The sequence below is a fragment of the Anabrus simplex genome, chromosome 1, assembly GCF_040414725.1.
Source record: "Anabrus simplex isolate iqAnaSimp1 chromosome 1, ASM4041472v1, whole genome shotgun sequence".
NCBI classification, from domain to species: Eukaryota; Metazoa; Arthropoda; class Insecta; order Orthoptera; family Tettigoniidae; genus Anabrus; species Anabrus simplex.
This window is the reverse complement of record NC_090265.1, coordinates 961815324-961835118: the sequence shown is the minus strand read 5'-3', so window position 1 is coordinate 961835118 and position 19795 is coordinate 961815324. Positions and strand designations below refer to the sequence as shown.

Genomic DNA, 19795 nt, shown 5'->3' with positions numbered 1-19795 from the left:
GGGTGGGGCGTGCTTGCCCGTAAATGTAGATGAAAGTATAATTGATATATTTTATTATCTGGAAAGGAGTGCAAAGAGGAAAGAAAAGTTCAGAGAATTTCAGACTTTACACAACACAGAGATCAGGAAAATTCTGAAGTATGTGCCTACTCGATGGTTATCACTAAGAAGGTGTTTAGATAGGATTTTTCTTTAGTGGGACCCTTTGGTTACATTATTCAGGAGCGAAATTGTGAATAAGGATTCTCAGATGGGAACTTTGAAGACTTACAAAATTCCTATGCACAGTTTAAGTGCAGATGTGTCTTGTTTGTCTGAAAATGTTAAGGATTGTCATAACATTTCACCTCACTCCTCAGTTAAAAGGAAAACCCAGTCATCAGTTTCAATAAAAATAAAAAATGAAACTACTTATGACACTAAGAGCCATGCATTGTCACGTGAAGAACAACTTTTCATGTTCCTTTCATCAAATTTACATAAATATTTTTGCCTTTTTCTCTCAAGTTTTATGGATATCCTTGAGAATCCAAATGTAGCTCTTCAGTCAAGTATGCCACACATCCACTTATTGAGGTCAGTTTTTGAGGAACTATTGATGAATGTGATGGCAAGGTTTGTGAAACCAGACGTTATTAAAAGATCCTCCTCTCTCCTTGATGTAGATTATCATACCCCAGCAAATCAAAAGGATGATTGTGATCTGATGATAGGGAAGTCTGCGTTTGTTTTAGTGAACACCTTGAAGTCTGAGGAAAAGTGCATATTCTTTTTTAAGTCTGTTAGAAAGTGTTTCTCTTCATCGTATGACTACATGGTACACAAATTTCCATTCAAAGATGTTTTAATTAATGCAGAAGTTGCAAATATTTCTGCTATTAGTAAGGCATCATTTTCTAGCCTTAGATTTTTCATTAACAAGTGTCCGAACATTTTGACTAGTGAAACGGAACATTTGGATAAAGAAACTGATATTCTGCCCTCCCAGTTCTGTAACTTTCAGCTCGAAGAAACAGACCTGGCAGAAGGAAGAATTGATGTTCAATGGGCATTGGTAGGTCAGATGAAATCAGCTGATGGTGTACTTAAATATGACAGACTCTCTAAGGTGATGCTTGCTATTTTATCAATTCCACATAGCAATGCAGAATGTGAAAGGATTTTTATCAGAGTCACAAAGACAAAAACACAGTTCAGATCCTTGCTGTCTGAACAAACTTTGGAGAAACTTTTAACCTTGAAATCAGTTCGGCAAGGCAAGTGCTTTGAGCAAAAATTTAGTTCTGAGTTTCTGAAGAGGGCTAAGGGCCGTTTTCCCCAAAATGAGTTTAAACTGGGTGTATTTTAATCTGGTTTAAGTCTGAGTTTAAACTAAAATTCATTTTCTCCATGTTGGTTTAAACTTTGTATCAAGTTTAAACTTGGTTCAAAGTTAAACCTTCTATATTGTAGGTTTAAACTGCTGTTTATATCCAACCTTCTTGACATTTTATTAACGTATCTGTGATTTTCCTAGTAGTAGGGTTAGTTTTGACTACCAGTACTGCAGCACTTTAGAAAACGTACAAAAATTAGAACGTAGTATTAGCATTAGAAAAATGGGAGAATTTTTTGAAGTCTTTGGTTAAATAGAAAATAATTTTGATGTGCAAGTGAGGTTAAGAAGCCGCATTCCAACAAAAGTTTACAATCTTGGAAAATCGGATGTAACGGAGTTTTTTTTTATTGATTTATATTTCATAAGCGAACAGCAAGGATTGTCTAGTTTCAAGGAAGGAATCATTTAAAACGTCAACTGCACGAAATAATGCTATTTCGCTAGAAGGAATGATTCTGGTTGCTTTAAGATATTATGCAGTAGGCATTTTTCTCACTAACAACGGGGACCACAGACTTTAAATTGCAGTCTCCTTATAATATTATATAAAATACTGTTGGTAGTATGAATACTGTAATATGAAGCATAAAAATATTCATACATAAGTGGTGTAATGCGTTCCCTACCCGTGCGATGTCTGGTGGCTGTGGTCGTTAAAGCGTTAGGTGAGCATCGTGCAAAGCCGTGATTAGACAGTTCGAATCCAGTTTGTCGAAAATATTTTTACCATCAGAATGTTGGCCGGCGCGGTAGGAGAGGTTGTGGTATAAAATTCCTAATCACTGGATTATATATTTATAGGACCAGAAAAGTAATAAAGTGCTTCATGCTTGCTAGTAAATTTGTAATGAAATATAGTTAATGTTTCATCGTAACTATTGCCAGCATACAGTACCAGCAATAGAAATATTAATGCTATAGGGAGAAGAGTATTATGCATACAGTACGACATACCGCGAACTTGGTTATGTTATAAACAAATATAGAATCAAGTAATACATCTCCAAATAATACATCCTCACTGGTCTGTCTGCTGGATCCAAGGTTTGTGGGATTGATCCCTGCCGAGGGCGATGGCTTTTAATAGGAGATAGATCCCAAGCACGCTTGGAATTTGTTTACTTGAAATTCACATAAACGTTGACTTTCTAAGGAAAGGAATACCGTATTTCTGAAAGACCAGGATTTTAATATTTTGACGTTCCCGTGTGTTCCGTAAGACAATACAGACATCAAAAGACACTATTAGGCCCACGGTACTTGTTCATGGTAAAGTATGACAGAGCAAAATAAGAAATAAAAGTGCGTTCCAAGAAACTGTAGACATCAAAGGGTAAAATTATACAACACAACACTTCGCACAAATGTAAACAATTTATTTATCAATAAAGCTAATATCCTGCCAAATTTCTTCTTTATTCACTACGTACGATAGCATTAATTCGCCACAAACAACTGATATTAATACAAAAATGTCGGTCATTGAATTACTTGACTCTGATTGGCCAATTCCAATCGACCATGCCTTCGACTATTCCTTCAGTGCAGCCAACGCTAGTGCAAACTCGACATCATTAGTTTAAAGGGGCGAGCTGTCGTTTAAACTAAACGAGTGTCCGAAATTGGTGGAGAAAATGGACGCAAGTTTAAACTAGGTACTAAAGTTAAACGGGTTTAATTTATACCAGATTTAACTCGATTTGGAGAAAATGGACCTAAGTCAGCTACTGGTGTGTTGAACAACAATTAGTCGTAATATGATCACCATATTGAAGGATGAGAAGTCACATGTTCCTACAGTTCAGGTATGTCCAGTATTTAGTATTCCCATGTAAATGATGAAAAATATATATATTGGCAAATAGAATTGTTAATGTATTGAATTATAATGAATTTGTACATGCTCTGCCATCAGTGATGTGTCGTAATACGTCGCGATTCACTGCGAAATTTCTCCTGATTTTTCACTTTTGAAAGTTGGCATGTCTGGTAGCAGGACTGTTGACAGGACTCTGCCATCTGAAAAAAACACCTACATAGAATTGGGGTAATGAGAGACAACATATGTAGGAAATGCAATGAAGCAGAGGAATCGGCTGAAAACATACTTTTCGAATGTGAGACGCTGGGTTGAATCAGACTCTCCACTCTAGGACTACCAGGTGAAGAGGGAAAAAATCCAAGAAAACCCAATAAGAACAACCTGCAACTTTGTGAAGGGAGCAGGTATATCTAGGTGGGAATGAAGGGAAAACATGGTAGAAAAAGATCTTGGAGGTCGACGCTAATTAGGAACTAATATTTAGAAGTCCTATGAAGAAAAGAAGAAGAAGTGTTTGTCATGTATACTATTCTTTTACCATCTGTTTCATCTTTATCTTTTTTGTCTTTAGCATTTCCCTTTGCTTACCCAGCTTTCTTCTTATCTTACATTTCCCACCTCAAGACTGAGGGTCTGTCACGATGGTTCCTCAATGAGTGTTGAAGCTCACCCTCCTTATGAGGCTGGGAAGCAGAAACAAGCTCGTTGGGAGCTGAGAAGAGATGGATGCAGATTTGCTGGGATTGATGAGCACAGAGCTGATCTATCCATAGATGGCTGTGTATAAGAATTTGGAGATTGTCCTTGTCCTTTGGTGTTTTCTTTCTATTTCTCCTTCTTCCTACAATGACCTGTCACTGTGTTTTTGCTAGTTATGTATTCCTTTCATTGTTCCTGTCTATCTATATATGAGTTGATTTCACCATTACTGAAATCAGGCGCACAGCAGAGTTACGCACATCTGTTTTATGTACATGTACATTATGGAATAACAGTGTCCCTTTACAGTGCACCTTCAGTTTAAATCTAGCCTGACCGGGTGAGTTGGCCATGTGATTAGGGGCATGCAGCTGTGAGCTTGCATCCGGGAGATAGTGGGTTCAAATCCCACTGTTGGCAGCCCTGAAGATGGTTTTCCATGGTTTCACATTTTCACACCAGGCAAATGCTGGTGCTGTACCTTAATTAAGGCCACGGCCGCTTCCTTCCCAGTCCTAGCCCTTTCCTATCCCATCGCCGCCGTAAGACCTATCTGTGTCTTTGCGACATAAAGCAAGTAGCAAAAATAAAAAGTAATTAGCCTGTTTTGTATTCATGTGTAAAAGACGTACTTCTGATTTAATGGGATTCAGTTATCGACACCTGATGTGAAAATATCTGGAGTACAGTTCAAGGGCCTTCTCACATCAGCTGTTGTTCTTGCCTAAAAAGCTAGGAGTAAGTCATAAGCATGTTGGAAAATTTTTGCCTGTGTTACAGTTATATCTGATACATGCAGATTGAAAAGCGTTGGTGCTAGAACACTGCCTTGTGGCAAACCAACTCTTCCAGCTGCTACATTTTTCACCTTGAAAACTCAGAAGAGATAATTCAATAACAAATGATCATTAAGGCATAAGCCTTTATATGGTCTGACACCATGGCTATATGGTTACGGTCCCTTTGATGGAAAACATTTTTCCCATCAGGATGTTGACCTGTAGGGTAAGAGAGATGGTGGCATACCATTCCTAATCACTAGATTATGTGCCAGAAGCCTGAGTTCAGTTTCAAATCTTTCTACAGTGTTCATATGGAATAACGACCTATGAAGCTGTTAATAGTAATTCATCTGATGGATGGAGACATTTAAGTATTGAGCAGTCCCCTTAGTGTTATTCGACAGGTGTAGGCTATTTGCCTAATCATTATACAATACACAACAGATAACATGCTGTCATCACACAGGAGACAAAAATGCTTGCATAACTGTCTTCACCTCTGAGGCAAGGAGTAATGAACTCCTTCACCAAAGATTGTACTCACAAATAAACTGCTCATCATCTTCGCCTCTGAAATTGTATCCAAGTGCCTGGGCATTAAAAAACACATCAGACATATTTGTATATTATGAGCATATTTTCTCTTGTTATATAGCATTTAGGTGTGGTCGGTGTTTTGTAGAAATATCTCTGCAGCTATGCTGGGAATAAGTGTGCATATGTGAAGCTACTACCATCCTAATACTCTTGACTTGAATTGCTCATAAGCTCATGGGACTGACTTTGGTGTATGTTTTAATATTTTACAGAGGGGTCTGTTGTGTGAACATTCTCTCTTCGCTTCATATGCTGGCACTGTACTTTCCTTTGACATTAAAAAAAGAGGTATTATTTATCTAATCTGACAGCTAAGAGATATATTTACTCTGCAACTCAGTTATGTACTAATTATTGCTAATGTACTGATCTTCAGAATAATGTTCTACCTCTGATGTATTAACAATGTAATAGTCACAGCATGATAAAAATATTAACAGAAAAGGACAAAAAAGTGAAAATATGTTCTTCAAAGAATTAAACACTAATAATCCATGAAATTAAAAATAAACCTCTAATACAAATCTCAGAAATAGCTGAGTAGTGGTGATGGTGGTGGCTGGGGTGTTTTTTGTTTTAAGTGGAGAAAATATTTTTATCAGCCCAACACAGCTGACTGGATATTGAAAAGTCTCGTAAGCTAGGATGCAACACAATTTGAAAATGATTGCATAATATACAGCTAGGAAAGGCTGAGAGCTACTCACTCTTATCTCACTCTTATATTTCCATTTTGATAAAAGTCATTTCAGTCTGAAACCACGCTTTGCTCCTCCCGTCATCATCATCATCATCATCATCATTTCCCCTTGTTCAGCTCATGCCAGGTCGGGATGTGTTGATGGCACCACTCCCCTTCAGTAATTGTATTCCAGTCCAGTCTTCTTTTTCTTATACTGTTCTTGACAGAGTCCATCCATCTTGCTCTGGGTCTCCCTCTTGCACTCTTTCCTTCTGTTTTAGCCTCCAACACTTGTTTTGGTATCCTTCCCTCCTCCATCTTCATAAAATGTCCAAACCAACTCAATTTATTCTTCTGTATCCTATCACTTAGTTTTTATACCCCTGTCTCTTTTCTTATCTCGACATTTCTTACTCTGTCTCTCCTTGTCTTCCTACCATACTCCTCAGGAACTTCATCTCACTGGACAGAACTTATCTGAAAATTTCTCAGTAGACTTCCTGGGATGGCACCCTTGTACTGGAGTGAAATTATAGACGTACTCACGCCAAAACACTACAAAAATATTGGTCAATCTTTTGAGTTGGATAAACTTTTGTTGTTGCTTTATTCTTAATTACATGTATTGTACATTTGACTAACCAAATCTAAAAGCTAGATAAGATTTGCTGGAATTTGTATCAAAGAGTATTCAAATTTATGTATCTAGCCATGATCTCAATCAGGAACTTCATCTCACTGGCCTGAATTTTACTCTCATTTCTTGCTGTCAAAGTCCAAGTCTCTGATGCAAACGTTAATATAGGGGTATAGTGCACATTGTACATTATCTCTTTACATTTCATAGGAACTAATCTGTTCCTCTCCTAATTTACCATTCTAGCAAAACATATGAAGTGCTTTTTTGTAATTTTTTTGTACCATATCTGTATATTTATGGTGCAGCACAATGACTGTGATGGTATGCATACATACATACATACATATCTTTATTACCCACCCTAGAATACACCTTCGGCTTTACAGGTAATAAAGACAGACAGAGCGAAACCCAAAAACAAAATAACAAACAAACAAACACTAGGCACTACATCTCTCCTAAAACTACTTAGCTAAATTATTTACCTCTAAATCTACTCAGTGTCCTCCCACACGCACGCGGATAGCCGGCAAACGTGCAGAAAGCACCGCACTACAAATTACCCTATTTCCCTATTCCCCTATTCCTACCAACCACCTAGAAAAAAATATATATAGTAGACCGGTCTCTGCGTCAGCCCTGGTATGGAATACATGCCCACCAACCCGTTGATCGCAGGGACCAGCCTCGCCACGTGAGAACTGATCTTATTTCTCACCTACACCTGCTGACAATGTATTCCTTACCTACCATGTGTGCCAAGCCAGCTTGGCGGAAACCCGACCCATCACATGGCTTGTCACACACTTCCGCTATATACGTCACACCTTCTCTATTCATTGTCAGCTCACTACCTTCCCTCTTCTTTTTCTTTTCTTGCCGTGCAGACATGCTAAGCCTAGCTTCTTTGGGTTGGGTCAAGCCCCCAACCCCTCCCTCTTCCCTTGATACGCCACCTTCTCCTCTCTCGCACTATTCCTGCCCACTACATCTCACCTTCTTGCACTTAAGACTTAAACATCAACAATTTTTTTTTTCACTTACACACAAACAGACAGTTTCCATTCCAAGCCCATCAGTTCACTCAGTCTTCACAGTCTACAACACCACACTTGCCTCAAACTGTTAAACTTAATTTTTATACTTCCAACATTTTCTCCTTAACTACAGTCCCCCTTAATCTATCTAAATTACTATTACACACACCATCTTTATCCTCCCTCCTCACACAAATACTTTTTTTTACACCTCATATACACACAAACAAATAGTACTCCATTCCAAGTTCATTAGTTCGCTCAGCCATCTCACTACTTTTTTTTTTTTCATTTTTTTTTTACCTAAGCTTCATTACTACCATCCACGGTAAACTTAAACTATAGAACAGCTTCTTAAATTTACACTACCCTCAAGCCAACTCAACCTCCCCTATTCTCAACTCTTACCTAATTTTCTCAGTCTTTCCCTTGTTACCAACTCTTCTCTTATACACCTCTGCTCTCATATTCCAGAAGTCATTAATCTATCACCTCCTCCCCTCCTACTACTTCCCTATCTACTTCCCAACACCCTGCCCCAGGCGGATCACCTTTTCCACAGGGCAAGGTGCTCACCCCCTTTCCCCTAACACTACAGCCCCCTTTTCTGATATCATCCCCTTCCCGCATCTGCTCAGGGCGGATATCCATTCCTCTGAGCAGAATGCCCTCCCCCTTCCTCCCTCGGCAAGAACCACATTATCTGCACATCCCCTGTTACTCCCTCAATTTCTTTATAAATATAGCTCTGGCCACATTTAAGAATTTCGCTATATTCGTTCCTTTCTCCCACTCTCTACATAACCAAGATGTCATCTTATAACTTTCCCCTATCAAATCCAGCTCCTTCTTACTCAGTAGTTTAATCTTTATCTCCTCCAAAGCTCGGCATTGATTAAAAATATGCAGATCCTCCCACATCCCTCCACATAACACACATCTATCACTATTCTCACTGCCTACCCATCCCCTGTTCCTCGGCACCCCCAAAACCCACCAATACAGACCTCTCTTATCCCTTCTACCCTCAAACTCCGTTTTCGGGTTTATTACTTCCACCAATTTATTTAATACTGATAAAGAGACTCTCTCTCTACATTCTCCTATTAAGCTCTGTCTTTCAATATCTAGTAGTCTTCCCTTTATCCTTTCCCATACCCATTTATTCCTACCACCCCCCCAGGCCTCTCCATATTCCCCCAAACCAACCTGTTGTAACCATTTTTTGCACTTATTCACCCAGTAACCTTCATTCGTAATACCTTTCTGAAACTTAAACGTTTCTTGTACTAATGCCCCGCCCTTCCCTTCCTCCAATCTAATCCAATACTTAAACACCCTCTTAGCTATTTCAACCTCTATCGATTCTTTACAGACTAATCTGGCACCGGCATTGGCTGTACAGTTCGGTAGGTCCATCATAATCTTGCTAAATTTCGCCACCACCTGGTTTAGTTCACCCCTGCCCTCCTCCATTCCCCATACTTCGGCCCCAAATAGCATTTTGCCCATTACCAGTGATTTGAACACCGTTTTCTGAATTTTGTATTTAACATTTGGGAATTTCTTCTCTAAAACCCCCACTACCGCAAGAGCTCCTCTACCTTTGAATTTTGCGTTCCTACACTGATTTTTCCAAGAACCATTCTTACTAATTATTACACCTAGATATTCCATTTTTACTCCTGGTCTAATATTTTCCTGGTCTAGCCTCCAAACTTCCTTATTCTTTCTTCCACCCCTTTTCCTACATACCATTATCTGAGTCTTCCTTGCATTTACTTTGAGAGACCACTTCCTAGTATACTCAACTACCTTGTCCAACCCTTTTTGCAATCCCCTTTCCGTCAAAGCCAAAATCAATAGGTCATCCGCAAATAACAACCCCGGAACCTCCATTTTTCCTATCCAAGGGCACTGCCAAGCCTCTCCACCATGACCCTCTAAAATATTATTTATAAATAATATAAATAATATCGGGGATAGTTTACACCCCTGTCTCACCCCACTCTTAGATTCAAAACACTTACTCAACCTTCCATCCTGCAATTTAATCATCACAAACACTTCCTCATAAATTGTCTGTATTGCCACCCTCATTTTTTTTTACATTCCAACCTCTCTTAGTCTCAAAAATAGCGCCTCCCTACTGACCGTATCGAAGGCTTTTTCTAAATCAATCGCTGCTACATATAATTTACGCCCTGCAATCCTCACATACTTTGTAATCAAAGTGTCCAGAATCCAAACATTATCGACTGTGTACCTTCCTTTCCTAAATCCATTTTGGAACTCAGATATCCTACCGTACTGTTCCGCCCATCTTGTTATCCTATTCGCCAAAACCCCTGTGTACACCTTCGACAACGAGTCTAGGAGTGTAATTCCTCTATAGTTGTTAGGATCGCTCCTAGCTCCTTTATTTTTATAAATAGGGCATAATACCCCCTTCCTCCATTCTCTAGGAAATTTCCCCTTTCCCAGCAACCTATTAAAGAACTTCACGATCCCCCTCAACATCGATTCATTTGCCCCAACCTCCTTCCATACACTATTGGGAATATCGTTCACACCTCCTGCAGCCTTGGGTCTAGCATTTTTTAATACTCTAATTACCTCCTGACTTGTTATCTCCCCATCCAAAATTGTAATGCCTACCTCCAATTCACTTCCTATATATGACTTGTCTAATTCTCTACCCAATTTCCCCTCCCCTTCTAAAAGCCTTTTAAAATGCCTAAGCCATTCGTTTTCTCCTATTTTATCCCCCTTCCCCACCGGTTTCGTTCTTCTGATCTTGTTTATTACCTCCCATATCCTCTCAAATTTCTTCTCTCTACAATATCTATTTATTTTATTAGCTTCTGCCTCCTTCCATCCTCTTTTCTTCTCATTCAATATCTCCTTATATTCCCTTCTCAATTTACAATATTTCTTCCTCTTTTCTTGCTCACCTTCCTTCCTAAACTCCGCTAGGGCTCTCATTACAACCTCACGTTTCCTCCTGCATTCTTCATCAAACCATCCATTCATTTTATTCTTTTTTTTCTCTACCCTCCTCCTTACTTTCTTTCCTACCCTCCATACAGGGAGTTCTATTAATTTTACCACGCTATCCATGTCGTTCTCTTCTACCGCCCTTTCAATTCCTACCCTTAATATATCTCCCTCCTCTTTCAAATGTCGTCCCAATTTCTCTTTAGTATTGTCATCCCATAGATACTTCCATCCACCATTCCTATATCTCTCCCTACTTTCCTCCATCTTTCCCTTCTCATCCGCAACCAAAGTTCTCAATTTTATTTTGATAGGCATATGTTCCGTTAACCCACATTCTAACACCTCAAAACTTATTATTCTCCTTAACGCTATCTCTGAGCTTATTCCTATATCCACTGCACTTCCTCCATTTGTTGTAATATACGTCAACTCTCCCACACTATCCCCCTTCATCCATCCATTTAAAATAAATAAATGTTCTATAGCACACAGCTGTAATAACCTTTCTCTATAACTATTTACAACATTATCCTTACTCTTCCTTTGCAGTTCCCCTTCTACTTTTACTTCTTTCCCGTACACCGGTACCCTATTGCTCACTCTCGCATTCCAATCCCCCAATAAGATCATCCCATCTTCTACATATATCCCTTTAATTGTATTTATTTCTTCAATCAATTCGTCAAAAAAATATTTATTAGCATAAACTGAATCGCTCGGATGGTTATACAGCAGTGCCAGACAAATTGCTTCCGTTGCCCCCTTCCCCATTTTTACTCTCAGCCACACTACCCCTTCTACCCCAGTCTGTAACGTCTCCACCCATTCCGCTACCTCATTTCTTATTAAAACTACTATGCCCCCTGGATTTCGGCCTCTCTTCCCTATTTTTTTTCTTAACACGTTAACTACTCTATAACCGTCCCATGCAATTTCAACCCCTTTCCCTAACCACGTCTCTACTAGCGCAATTATCTCAAAATCTTTCACTAGATCCACAATTTCCCTATTTCCTAACTTCCCCATCAATCCCTCAATATTCAACACCCCTATCGCCATCTCTAGTTATTTATTTCCTCCCCCTCCCTCTCTATCCTGCGTTTCACCACTTCCCCCCTTACTTCTCGTAATTCTTCCTTTTGGCTCCACCACGTCACTCTCCCCTTCCTTCCCTTTCTTCTCCCCCCCAATCCTCCCCTTTTCCGTGCCAGAGCCTTTTTTCCCACCCCATAGATCTTTTAAACTTAACGATCTCGCCTTATTCAACGCCTGTTTTCTCTCCAGGTTTCTTTCTGCATTTCTCTTATTCGGGGAGTTTGAGTCACTACCCTGACTGCTTTCCCTTCCCGTCACCTCTTCACTACCTGTATCCACTTCACTTCGGACTAGTGTCCTACTTGTTGATTCACTCCTTCCTGGGTTGTTCTGACTCACCAAGGACTCTGCTGTCTCCGCCACCTGACCGCTGACACCGCAGTCCCGTCTTCTCTCTTCCTTCTCCATACTGATGTCGCCCTGCTCTCGATTTCTGCAACTCATTTCCTCCTCACATTTCTCCATCCTCAGCAGTTCCTCCTGAGTCCACGATCGCGACCAATTCCTGCCTGAAGTTACCAGACACCTCCCCACAATCTTGGTTCGCAATCCCTGAGCTCTAGCCCGCCAAATATGCCGCTTATAGACATCCAACCGCAACCTGTCTTCTTTCTCTGTCTCAGCTTTCAAATAAATGTTCGATCCTTTTAGATTTCCAGCATTCCTAAGAAGTATATCTGCCATCAGGGTTGAAATTAGCCTTAACTTCACCGGCCTATGACCCTTGTTTCTTCCTACTCTATATATATCATCTATATCAACTTCAGAAAAGTTTATCTTCATTTTGTTCGAAACTATGTCCACCACTTTCAATACTAATTCCACTTTTGATTCTGTTCCTTCCTCAGGTACACCATACACAAACACATTTTTTCTTGCTGATTCGCTCCTCGCTAACCTCACTTCTCTCTTCATTGCTGTCAATTCCTCTTCCAGTACCACCACCTTCTTTTTCAAGCTTCCCAACTCATCTTCTATCTCCACTACCTTACCATTTAGCCCACCAATTTCTTCTTTTATAAAATTTTTTAAGTCCTTCATCTCCTGCTTTTGGTTTGCCTGGTGTTCCTGCATCATTTCCTTTATTTCATCTCCTTTACTCGCTTCCTTCACCACTCTCTTGATCTCTTCAAGTTCCTCCCATCCGAACGGTCCCTGGTTTGGCCCCGGGTTCATTTCTATACCTCCTACCACCAGCATTGTCGCAATCACCGCCGCACACAACATCATCTCCAACCGTCCTTTATAACCACTAATTTCTCTCCCTCTCTCAGGTCCACCTTCCTTCCAACTCCCTCTTGCACCATGCCATCTTCCAATTCTCATCCTGTATTGCTGTAGCGTTATTCCCATATTGCGCACCTCGTCTTACTCACACGTCTGCACTTCGCGATGTCTCGCTCGTGACTGACTGTGATGGTATGCATGCACAATCCTTCCTTCATCTGTTGACACGCCACATGCAACGTTGGAGACATTCACATTGTGTGGCCATCTTTTAGAGAGTGCATAGCGAGTAGAAGGAAGAAGTGTGATCACTTCCCTAGTTCATCGGTTCCTCTGCTAGGCCGCTCCCCAAGCAATATTTGAGCTTGAGCTTACAAGTCAGCATACGAATAAAAGACAATTATTGCATGCAAAATATTATGCTTTTGCTTACCATTCCAGAACTCGGTTGTTAGATAGTTTATATAGTTTCCGGGTAGACTTTGTGGTCTTAGAAGATTTACGTTACTTTCTCATCTGTCTTGTTACAAAATAAAATCGACATTTCATATAATGTAACACAAGTTTAGGGATAATGTCCGCAACATGGTCATCACAGAATCCTAATTCTTTCGAATTAATAGTGATACTGTGAAAACTGTCCAAACACTCGTAAAATATATCGTCCTGTAGACTATGTTCACAGGAGAATTTTTGTTCCACTACCCTTTCATCTTGCACGAACATATTATAAACTGCTCTTGAAGGATGGTTGAGGAAAGTGCTGTCAGTGCTGTATTTATTGCTATAGTCCCTAATAAATGTGAGGGCTGCAAGTATTTCTTCTGTAGGCTTTCCGTGAAACAGGCTGACACATTCATGACATTTTGTGACCTTGGATACATTGCGTACTATATATCCTCCTTGATAATAAATCAAACACTCCTTTGCAAGATTGCAGCTATTACTGTTAGACTTAAATTGTTCTCCCAGTCCAGTAAGAGGTCATCCATGTTCTCAGTGAAGTCTGGTTCTTGTCTCATTTTATTTTGTGCATTTTCTACTTCAGCCTTATTTTATCTCTTCTGTCATCTTAGCCAGTGTTCTCATTTGATTGATGAATTATGTCAATGTCAGTTCAAATTTGGGCTCATAATTACTACCCGATGACTGGGCAAGTTTGGTTGGGATATAAATAGACTGCAACACGTGTAAAATCAGAAATTCTATTGTTGAAGGGTGGTTGTCACAATTTAGTGAGCGTAGTATACCAAAGTGCCGTTCTAGTGGATCTTGATTAAATTTGACTGTGAGCACATATCGGAATCCATTATTCCATAAATACTCGGACACCTGTATGGTGCTGTCAATTGTTACTCTTAAGGATTCAAGAGTTTTTTCTGAAGTAAAAGTATTATTCTTCCCACTGAGGTTATCTCTCCATTTTATTAAGGTTTGATGCCGTATTGAATCTTTATAAAGAGCCCCTGCTGGTGTATAGAAGTATTTAATACATCTATTAGGATGTTTAATTCCCATGTGAATGTTTCTGTCGGTTCGCTGTCTTGAAATCCCTCAGAGTTTATCTGTCTAAAGAACTTTATGCCATTTGCAGCAGAGTTACTAAATAACTGAAAAGCAAGTCTCACGTTCATGCACTGAAATGAAGTGGGGGCTATATGTGCAAACGTTAGTTTGTGGTAAACTTTCAAACCTGCATATTTATGGCAGTTTCCCATTTCAAAAACTTGTCGATAGAATTTGAAGTCCACAACTTCTTTATTGTAATAGACTTGCCTTTTGTCGTGAAAATTATTTCTGATGCACTTAATTATATGTACAGCATCTGAAAAGGCCCAAAGTCTCCTACTAGAATCAAAAGAATTAGAAATAGAGCACACGACCTTCCCTTCTTTCCCATTTATTCCTAAACATTTTCACACCTTTTCATTAGACTGACTTCCATCTGAGGTGAAACCTATCATTCTGGTGCCAATTTGGTCCAGTTGTAAGACCACCTGGACTAAAATCCGTGACAAAATATCACCAGGTGTGGAATTCCGGCTTGCATACACAGCAACCGGTTGAACCCATTTATGCAATAGGGGCACAAACATGAACACTAACACATGATTTGAGAGTTTATTTTTCCCATGTTCTTGGGTGTGTTCTCCTAAATTTATGAATCCTTCAACTTTTAATGAGTTGGTGTTAAACTTGACCTTCTCTCAGTTTTACTTCATCATATATGAGAATTCCTGTGCGATTGTTTTCACTCTTCTCATCATAGAAATAGTTCTCAATAGCACTAATGGCATGGGTGTTCACCCCATAAGGGCACTTAAGGCCTTTAACTAATTTTCACAGGCGAGCCTCCGAAGGAAGGGGAAGCATCTCAGGCCTTAAACAGTGTCTATAGCCCTTAGGTGATTTAATTTTAAATAAGAGACTATCTAAAAGGAATTCATTATCATATCTCATTCCTTTCTTAGCTGACATTTTTTTTAGCATAGTGTCAATCACCTTTTGCTTTCCACTTAATGTCGGCTCACTTGAATAATTTGGCTGTAATTTGGAATCTCTTAGTTGTTTTTCTAGCAACAAAATCTTAGCATTAGCTATTTTCAATTTATTACGGATAGCCATTATATTACATCCCTCTCTCTTTAGTTTCTTTCTGAGTGAACTTACTGGCTTTTTAGCTGTGTATGAATCTATTTAATTTCTTTTAGCATTCTCAGAAAAAGCATCGAAATTTAATTCGCCTTGAAGCCTGTGTAATTTGTTTCTTGAACCTTCCTCCGTCTTTGAAGGCTGTCTTTTACAGGGTGATTTTTATTTGTTTAATTGTTTTGTGAGATATTGTGACAAACTGGGGAATATATGAGGGACAGCGCCAGTTTTAAGTTTCCATCTATCTCTAGGAATTTCTACCTGTTCGCCTTGTATTACAAATGAATCTGATTTAACAATAAATTCATCAGAAAAATGTGAATCGCACCCATAACACTTATCAGAAAACTTTTTGTCCTTTCTGGGAATCGCCTTTTCCCGTTTTTAAAATTCTGCTTCATTTTTAGGTGATTTGAAGAAGTGTTTACCTTTTGTAGTTTTTTAGCGAGAAGCAAGTAGGCATATTTTCCTCATCGGTATTTTTGTAAGTTTTATTAACTCAGCGCTATATTTACGCTAAATGAAAGAATACCATCACCAAATCATACGCTCCTCACTTTCTCTTAACAATAATGCACGACAGTTAAGTGTTTGCCTTCACAAGAACAACACTACCAAACATAACCTTATTACAACTACAGATAGCAACAGTGCTGCCACTAGCGAACGATTCATTACAGTCCCTATACTAGCCAACAGGGAACAACTTAAGAGCTCACACTTTCTCTTCTACTTGTTATGGAGAGTGTATAAAATGTTCAAGGCAATAGCTCAACCCGCGAACTATGAGATACGGTACATGATTTGCTTCTTGATACATAAAATATGAAAACCGCTGACATTCATCGCCAAATGTGTGAGGTGTATGGTGAAAGTACAATGACGGATGAAATGATGAGGAAATGGGTTTGAATGTGGTAATGAAGGGCGTCAACATATGCATGACATCCCATGGAGAGGCCAGCTGCTTGTCGCCACAGATGATTTGGTGCGATAAAGCAAAAGTTTGTGATGACAGACGGTACACAGTTTTGACACTTACTGCTTTGGCTGCCTTTCATCATAGGAGGCATCATTCTATGACAAAGCCATACAAAAATTGGTGCCCCACTTTGGCAAGTGCCTGAATAATGGTGGTAAAAAAAAATATTAAATGGCATATAGCTTGTAGTGCCGGGAGATCCCAGGACGAGTTTGGCTCGCCAGGTGCAGGTTTTTTATTTGACTCCCGTAGGCGACCTGCGTGCCGTGATGAGGATGAAATGATGATGAAGACAACACATACACCCAGCCCCCTTGCCAGGGAAATTAACCAATGATGGTTAAAATTCCCGACCCTGCCAGCAATCAAACCTGGGACCCCTGTGACCGAAGGCCAGCACGCTAACCATTTAGCCATAGAGCCGGACCATAATGGTGGTGACCATGTTGAATAGTAGTTTAAAGTTTGCAGAATCCAAAGAAAATAATGTTGTGTTTCTTTGCCAAAAAAATCCATACAAAAAAAAAGGGTGCCTTTATAACAATGCCTGGGAATTAAAAGTTAACTGACCGGGTGAGTTAGCCATGCAGTTAGGGGTTTGCAGCTGTGAACTTGCATCTGGGAGATAGTGAGTTCAAACCCCACTGTCGGCAGCCCTGAAGATGGTTTTCTGTGGTTTCCCATTTTCACACCTTAATTAAAGCCACGTCCACTTCCTTTCCACTCCTAGGCCTTTCCTATCCGATCGTTGCCACATGACCTATCGGTGTCGGTGCAACGTAAAGCAAATGTAAAAAAAAAAGTTACCTGAAGAAAAATGATAGGAAGGTACCATTTATATTAGAAAGTAGAGTAACCATTTCAGTCCTAGTACACATGTTTAAAGCCCCTAAAATAACTTTTGTTTCAGGTTCTCGACTCAAATATGGACTTACGGACTGTGAGGCATTTCATCTGGAAATCTGCAGCAGATCTCACACTCCACTATCGTCCCCTAAAATAGTGTCGGAGTTGCCCGGCTATGTCCTGGCTTATTAGAAACCGAAGCAGTTAAAGTGAAAGTTCATGCAGAGAGAATGTTAGTTGCATTTTGAGGACTCTGAAGAGCTTTCCAATTCTTTTTAAAAGTGTATTGTATTTCTTATTCTGAATTAACATTGTATACATACATTCTAGTTCATTGAATTGTTATGCTGTATGATGAAGATGAAAAAGAAAAGGATTACCACGATCAGACTGAGACATTAAGTTCTTTAGCTACTTCATAGCAGTAAGTCAAGAATAACTACTATATAAACTATTTGAGAGATTCTTTGACATTTTATTCCTTCCATGCTGATAGTAGTGCAATAAACTCCATTCTTCAGCCAGTCTCTGCTACATATAGTGTTCTTAAATGAAATAAAAATTTATTTAGTTAGTGTTGTGGTTAGTTCTTTTATTAATCCAGCCTTTCTCTTGAAGCCATACCTATGTTTTATACATTTAAAATTTTGTTTGTATTTTAATTATTTGGTGTAAGATAATTGCATTTCTATTTATTATTCTTTATTTTCAACATTGTTTATATGATTTCTCTCCCAACAGCTGTTTTACAAATACAAAAGAAATTTCCTGTATATCCAGTTTGAAAAGGACAGCGAACCTGCACTAACACTACTCCATAGCCTGTTATAATTCTATACAGGTTTTAAGGTTTTATTCCATTTATATATTTAATTACCATATAATCTCAAATACTACCTGCACTGTTTTTTTGAAAATATTGCTTCCAAAATTGGGTGCGGTTCTTATTTAAAATTTTGGGTATCTTTCCGAATGTGTGTATTCGGGCACCACCGCCGGCGCGGTTTGGCAACAATGCTCTCTCCGCTCTCAGTATACGCTACTTCCGCCTTTGGCGTCAGTCTCACGCACGTTCTCAGAGTATGGGCATGAATTCCACAAAGCATTTGCAATCTTTTACTGCGAGTGAGAAACTGAAAGTAGTTCGGGAAGCTGAAATTATTGGAAATCGTGTCGCCGGTAGGAAATACGATATTGAAGAGTCGTGTATTCGCGATTGGAAAAAGAAGAAAAATGTGCTATTAACATGTAGTGGTGATCGTAGAGCTTTTCAGTTTCCAGAAATTGAAGGAAGGCGGGAATTGGGATATGGTGTATCTACCGAAATGTGTCAGCTAAAGCCATTAGAGATCGCAAAGGGACGGGTTTAAGGCAAGCCGAGGATGGGTTTGAAATTTTTATAAAAGAAATGGGTTGAGGGTACGAAGGCATACCTCAATTTCACAGCATCTTCCTGGTGCCTATTATTGTTGTTTCAGCGTCGCATAATTTGGTTGCAGAAGGAAAATGCATATTTGCTTTCCCAAATTGGCAATGCAGATGCCAGTCTACTTTGAAATGCCAGTGGACAGGACTGAATGTCAAGGGTGCGAAAAGTGTTACCATTAGAACAGGTCGTAATGAAAAACAATGGTGTACGGCAATGCTGTGAATTCTTGCCGACGGAACCAAATTGCCGCCGTACATTGTTCTCAAGCGAAAGACGCTTCCTAAAAATCTACCCGCTGGTGTTATCGTCAGATCTCAGAACTCCAGCTGGATGGACAGTTCACTTGTGGAAGGCTGGGTAAAGTGTGTCTGGCAACGTTGCCCTGGTGCATTATTGGGACAAAAGAGCTTGTTTGTTCTCGACAGTTACCACGGCCACACAACAGACGCCGTGAAGAAACATATAAAGGATGGGAAAACCGACCTAGCAGTCATTCCAGGCGGGATGACGTCTATGCTACAGCCGCTGGATGTCTGCGTGAAACGTCCATTTAAAGCAACCTTGAAACAGCTCTATAGAGAATGGATGGCGGCTGATAATCACACACTGACACCAACTGGTCGCATTCAGTGCCCGGAAGATCAGCTGCTGTGTTCGTGGATTTTGACGGCATGGAATCTTATCCCTGGAGACCTCATACGGAAGAGCTTCAGGAAATGTAGCATTTCTAATGCTATGAATGGCAGCGATGGCAACTTTTTGTGGGAAGGTGATGGTAAAGAAAATTCCGAAGTTGGTACTGATGATGATGATGATGATGAATGAACGAACTCGTTGGATATCGTTTGTTTACATTTATTTGTATTTTCTAATCATTTGATGTGTGTTAGTAAAGATTGTAAATAATTTTTACTTCATTTTTTTTTT

At 39.5% G+C, this 19795-nt stretch overlaps 1 protein-coding gene across 3 annotated transcripts in view; it reads left to right on the top strand.

Moving 5' to 3' along the window:
• LOC136857814 (WD repeat-containing protein 48) overlaps window positions 1-18021 on the top strand; it is a 288788-nt gene extending 270767 nt beyond the window's left edge. For all 3 annotated transcript variants that reach the window (XM_067136763.2, XM_067136762.1, XM_067136764.1), the window contains exon 13: window positions 17504-18021. In XM_067136763.2, coding sequence (XP_066992864.1) covers window positions 17504-17596 — 93 coding nt within the window. In that variant the 3' untranslated portion in view covers window positions 17597-18021. The remainder of the gene's footprint in view (window positions 1-17503) is intronic.
• Window positions 18022-19795: the final 1774 nt, after the last annotated feature.